Source organism: Alligator sinensis, unplaced genomic scaffold (assembly GCF_000455745.1).
Source record: "Alligator sinensis unplaced genomic scaffold, ASM45574v1 scaffold922_2, whole genome shotgun sequence".
Classification (NCBI taxonomy): Eukaryota; Metazoa; Chordata; order Crocodylia; family Alligatoridae; genus Alligator; species Alligator sinensis.
In genome coordinates, this window is record NW_005843185.1 from 211,026 (window position 1) to 217,279 (window position 6,254).

At 37.3% G+C, this 6,254-nt stretch overlaps 1 protein-coding gene across 1 annotated transcript in view; it reads right to left on the bottom strand.

Annotated features, from left to right (window-relative positions):
* Positions 1–427: 427 nt before the first annotated feature.
* LOC102380960 (protein Wnt-7b) overlaps positions 428–6,254 on the bottom strand; it is a 68,260-nt gene continuing 62,433 nt past the window's right edge. The window contains exon 4 of the mRNA XM_006037881.2: positions 428–1,048. Within this exon, the coding sequence (XP_006037943.2) occupies positions 569–1,048 (480 nt within the window). The 3' untranslated portion in view covers positions 428–568. The remainder of the gene's footprint in view (positions 1,049–6,254) is intronic.

Consider the following 6,254-nt stretch of genomic DNA (forward strand, 5'->3'; position numbering starts at 1 on the left):
ATCAGTCTTAGTTTTTACTCTAACTGCCTTGTTAGAAATTAGGGTTTTTTGTAGCAATGTTGCTGGGTTTTCTTTTTTTTTTCTTTTCAAAGAAAGTTCTTTAAAAAAAAAAGTCTTATTTGCACAGGGATGGGAGGGGTTGTCTTACCTTTTTTCAAATTTTACCAAAAAAAAGTCTTTTTTTTTTTTCTTTACATCACCTGGGAACTGTAATTCAGACAGCTTCTCTGATATGTATAACTTAAAATCCTAATTGGAAAACTCTACGACACCCAGACTGCAGTTAAAAAAACAAAAACAAAACAGGAGGAAAAATTGCATGTGTTTTTCAACATCACCTTAATCCTGTTGCCCTTATTTCCAAAGCAGTTACAATGGCCAGCCAGCCAAAACACATCATCCTTTAGAAGGGTAAATAGTAGGGAGAGATTGGTTTTGGGGTGGGTTTTTTTTTGTTTTTTTTGTTTTTTCCCAAAGAAAATTAGATGTGCAAAATGATGCTGTAGTTGTTTGTTGTACTCCACTTTCTGTCCACTTGCAGTGACTTGTTCTGTTTATTTAAATGCTATTATTTGCAGGTGAATACCTCTGTCCGCTCACTACACGTATTACACTTGACAAAGCAGCACCAGTGGAATTTGCAATTACACTGCCACACCTTGGTGTACTGGTGTGTGTTATAACCCCTTCCGCAGCACATCATGTCACACCCATCCGCATTGGGAGATGTACGGTTACAGAGGCGTCCTTGGGTACCAACACTCCCTGTGGAAGCATCTTCCTCACAGTAGTTGGGTGATTTTTCAATATACACCAAATCGGTTTCCATTGGTTTTTGATAGCTTTTAATCTGCTTAATCTTCAGGAAAGTTGGCTGCCGGAGCCGACTTGCTCGTACCACCTCCACTTGTACTGCAGCATTATACTTTTCTTTCAAAATATATCCAATCTCTCTGAATTTAGGAAGTGTGGTCCAGCAGGTCTTAGTTGTACAGGAACCTGATACGCCATGACACTTGCATTCCAATTTCATTCTCTCTTCAAGAACCTATATGTATAGATAAGCAATATTACATATTAATGGATAAGCAATTATAATAAAATGACTTAAATCTTAATGCTAATAGTTTGTTTATCTTCACTATAGCTGATTGAAATTTTTCATTTGCTTTTTATAAGTATGCTTTTCTTTGCCAGCAATAGCACATTTTATTGTTTTATGATGTTGAGTACAAAAATATAAATCAGGAAAATAAACATTTGTTTTCCTTTTTTAAAATAATTTTTTGGAAGTGAGTTTTACAGTTAGCAGCGGTTTTAGGGAACAAGAATCCATGTAATTTTAGTAAAACATTCATATGCTGAAAATGGAAAATACTAAAATAAAAAAGGTTTATAGTACATTCTGATCTTTTAAACATTCAGATTTTTTTTTAAAAGAAAAAATTATTGTGATTTTTTTTTTTTTGGAAAAACATATTTTTGACTGGGTCTTAATATTTGTTGAGTAATTTAAGATGTGTAATGGCTGTTATCCCTGCTTATTCCATATCTGAACATTAATTGATACTGACAGTGGTAACAGTTGAGTACTTATTAACCAACTCACAGTACAAAAGACACCACCACACTTAAAAATACCATCCCCATCCATTTAGCCTACAACCAGTCTCTAAATATTGTTTTCACACCATACCAACAGCCCAGCTACTGTGGGGTCAGTATAAGGTTCAAAAATACCTTGGGCTCTATGTGCAGAACCAGTGGTTCACATAGGAGTCCAGATCAAGGTGGCTCTTCCTTCTTCTTAGGTAGGTAGTCTGATTTCCAGCCTATGTACTGAATTGGGCTAGAGGCTCTAACAGGAGAAAACACCTTCTGAAAACTACCCTGGGTTCCTGTCTGTTTTATATGAATGGGGAAGAACCTATTGTCTTCTATAGGAGACTTGAGTTTTCCCCAATGGATACTTTTCCCTTTTAATGCCAGACAGTGTGCCTAGTGCCAGCCTGAGTTTCTGCTATTTTCTATGACAGAGGCATCAGCATTTTGGTGGAGGTGGATGTGCGTACCTTGTGAAGTTTTGGGGGTGGGAGGCTTTCTAGCTTGAAAGCCCTGTATAAATATAAAGGACTGCTCTTTTTTCCTAAAGACTCCTAAACTTGATTCCAATTTCATTCCACACATTTTATGATTCCAAACTATCTATTAGTCTAGATACACATCTCCAGCTGCTAGCCTGTTTGGTTCTTTAATATGGAGTCGCCTTCAACTTACCAGCAGTAACACAGGAGCAAAATCAATGATAGCCATGGACAGAAGCAATATTCTCTTCTGTTCTGTTCTTTATATAGATTCTTATCATGCCTTCACCATAGTATCTAAGCTTCTTTCAGGAGTTCATTAAGAAACATTAGTTGGAATTGTCACATGTTGTTCATTCTCACTCTTTTATCCTTTCTCATGGGGGAGAATTGTGTGTGCAAAGTCATGTTTTGTTAAAGCACATTTTATTACAGGTGTATGTTAGAAAAGATACTATGTACAGTATACATGAAGGTGGTGAATCTTGTGATGATCATTAATTCCTGTGGGAGTTCATTCTCACTCCATTCACTGAAAGCTCTGTCTCCTTCAAAGAGAAAGTTAATCTTATGGCATTGTGCCTGAGAAGTAGAGTTGTTATTTTGCTGGAGTTTTAAGTGATGTTTTAGATATGCTAAGCCCAGGCATTAACATTCAGCACTGTCTGCAAAAGTTGGTAGTATTGGGTCTAGCAATTTTATGATGGGTCTTGCAATATTTAGTGTCTTTTTCAACGCCTACCTTCTGGATTCATGTTGCTACATGAGTATCTCCACATTCATTTAAGGAAAAAAGAGAGGTTTATAACTCCTTAGTATAGTGGAGGAAAATTGAAAATACAAAGCGTTAAAGTTAAAAACCCCAGAAGAATCCCCAAATGTATCAATTCATGATATTTAAGCCAATCTCAGATTTGGGGCGAGGGGGGGGCTTAGTTCATGACTTTTGAATACTTAGAATTACAAAACTGTGTGCAGACCCAATCATCCCATAGTTAGATTGCTAAATGCTATAATTTGTGTCAACAATTAGTTGTGGGTGCAAAATTGTGCCCACAAAATTGGAGGGCAGGGAGTCTAAGCCTCAAAATATGCAGACTCCAAAGAGGAATTCTTCCTTTTCCCACACAGCTTTTGTTGCCTACCCCTCACTCCTATTGAGTAGTACCTTACAATTTAAATATCTCCACTAGCTTCCCTATGTACACAGTAAGGTACTGCTGAAAACAGAGAGGTGGTAGAATTTGGCCCTTAATATTGTGATTGGAAGTAAACAGACCTTTTTCTTCCTATTTTTTGGTTTGCCTCAGAGAAACTCCTGTTCGAATGGTGACCCTGAACCTGAAAGGTACTTATTTACTCAGATCTAATGCATTCTGCCAAGTTGGGTGGCTGATTAAAGATTGAAAATCGTTAACTTGTGTGACCCACTCCTTCAAAAATACCATTTGTCATCTGTCAACATCTCATATCTAACCTTGACTAGTTTACAATTAGATCTATTTCCCCAAGCAAATTCCCATCATTTGACTTGCTGCCTCAGCCTAACTGTAGGAACATTCTTTAGATCCACTTTCCAGGTACCGCTCCAATATGGTCTTGCCAAGTAAAATTTTCTAACAACTACTGCTACTTTATTAAATGAATTGTGAACTATAATGATAAAGATTTATTTTATTCTTTATATTTTGTACCTATATAAATCATACACAGAAAGTCAGTTTGAGAGTTGTCTTTTGCAAGTTAAGCAGAAAAACCTTCTAAAGAAGGAGCTCATTTTTAAAAAAATGTTCTTAAACATGAATATAAGCATAATAACATGATAAAAGCAAGCTCCTTTGAAAGCTAAGCTCAACTGCATAATATCAGATAGAATTTTCAATATGGACAGAAACTGTATCTGGATAAAATATATAAAAACAATAGTAACATTTTGTGTGTATTTATTTTGGCCTTGACTTCCTGGTTTGTTTTCTTTAGTGGAAATGCGTATTCTTGGACCAGATGCTGAATGTAACGAAATCCATGTTACTTCTTTAACTGCAGTATCAAAAAGAAATAGAAAACTTTAAGACTTTTCCTGTTACATAGGCAGAGATCAGCTCTTGGCTTTGGATACCACGTTTATAAAGAAAGAAGAGGATTCTTGTTAGACTGTGTGTTATACTGTGAATGGTATGTGTTTACTCTATACATCGCATGTTTATAGTTATGGTCAAACCTCAGCTTCAGCAATACTGATAAGAGCAATAATCTCTTATGAGCAACATTTTCACCTGGGACTATTTTCCATATCATGTATTCAGATGAAACCCTCTATAACAGCAACAGACACTTAGGAACAACATGGCATCTGGATACTGACATATTACTACAAACAGGCATTGGCTTTCCTAGATGTAAATCCCATAAACTTTTGTCTATTTTTAGATCTGTACTTTTTCTGCATTTTCCAATTTATTTGATTTTTTTTCCCCATATTCGCCTGTCTCCCCCACCCCTGTGCTTTTGAGCAGAGGAGCAAAAACACTGAGGAAGAAGTTATTGTCACTGTATCTGCAGCCTAACTGGAAACAAGACAACTGTCCTCATGAGATTCTGAGTGGAAGTGTTCAGGCTTGAGAGACATGGATAAGTTTTAGTTCTCTGACTAAACACTCCACGCTGTAATTCTGAACTTCTGCAGTTGGATTAATATCTGCCTGCAGATCAGTTTAAGCAAAAACATAGGAAGCATGCCATCAGGCAGAATTACAAGAATATTTTCCTCTACAAATGCATCCAAAATGGACATCCAATGAAGTTTGCCCCACAATCTAGGATAGCCTGCCCCTGATTTAAGGATGCTTTCTACCATACTGCCCTAATTCCATGAAGGTCCCAAAATGCCCAGCACCACTGTGTTTGGGAGTTCTTGACTCCTGATCCTGCATTTCAGATCCTAATATTTTCCCCCTCTAGGAAGTGATGAACCCGGGGCAGCAAGACACTGAAGGTAACCTTTTTTAAAAGCAACCAAGTGAGTCTGGGGCCTAACTACCATTTCCAAGAGTGGTTTAGGCTCTCAACTTTCACCCTTAAAATGGGATGCTGCCTCCTGAGTGACCTAGGTGCTTTTGAAAACTTTTACCTCCTCCTTTATTTTGGGAATTGGCTGGTATAAGACAATTGGGGCTGAGAGGACCTGGCATCTCTTAAGAGATGATCAGTAGTTTGCAAATCAACTTATTAGCTGATCCACTGCCGGAGCATGTCTACAAAAACCCTTCCCAGTACCACAGTGCTATGGTGCCAGGAGCTGTGAGAAATAGTCATGGTTTGTATGAAAATGTTGTCCCAAGTAATTGAATATTCTGTCATAAAGAGAGCCTGAAAAAATGTTGTCCTCACACTCTTATTGTTTGAAATATAAAATAAGATGTTGTCATCTTCCAGACATTCAAAATAAATAAATAAATAAAAACAATTCCAGCAACATTACAAAGAAATAAATGTGGGGATGTTATGAGACAGAGCTCCTGGCATTCATTGCTATATGGGTGTGTTTCTGGGGGGAAAAAAAGACATAAGCCTGCTTTTTTGCCATGTAAACACAGTCATTGTAAGAGCCTAATTGATCGATAAACAGTTGGAAACCATTTATTTCCATCTTTTGCGTTAAAGCTGCGATGTGCTACTAATTTGTCATCCTTTTCTTTACTTCCACCTGAAAAAAGCTCATGTTTCTAATTGAGATTCTTATGAGCCTCAGTCATTGTGTTGATGCTCTAAACAAAAAACTTAAGGTCAGTGGTATGTGTTCACCGTTTGCACTATTTCTACATTCATTTATCCCAGAATAGAGATGCTCACTTCCTAAAAATGCACAGTGGAAAATTGTTTAATAAATGGGCCTCAGAAGTTTACTAAGTTTTATTAGCGTTTAATGTCTCAAAGCTGCATCAAAGTTTTCTTCAGGTATATCTTTGTAACCATTCAGATTTGCCGCAACCTTGAAGTTGATTTTTTTTTCCATAAGAATGCTTGAATAAGACATGAATTAGATCAGCGTTTCCCAACCTTTTTTTTTTTCTTCCATGGCACACTTGCATGAATTTTCAAAAATTGCGGCACACCGCCGCTCCCCCTGCCCCCAACAGATAATATGGCTGCCCCCCCCGCCCACCCCCC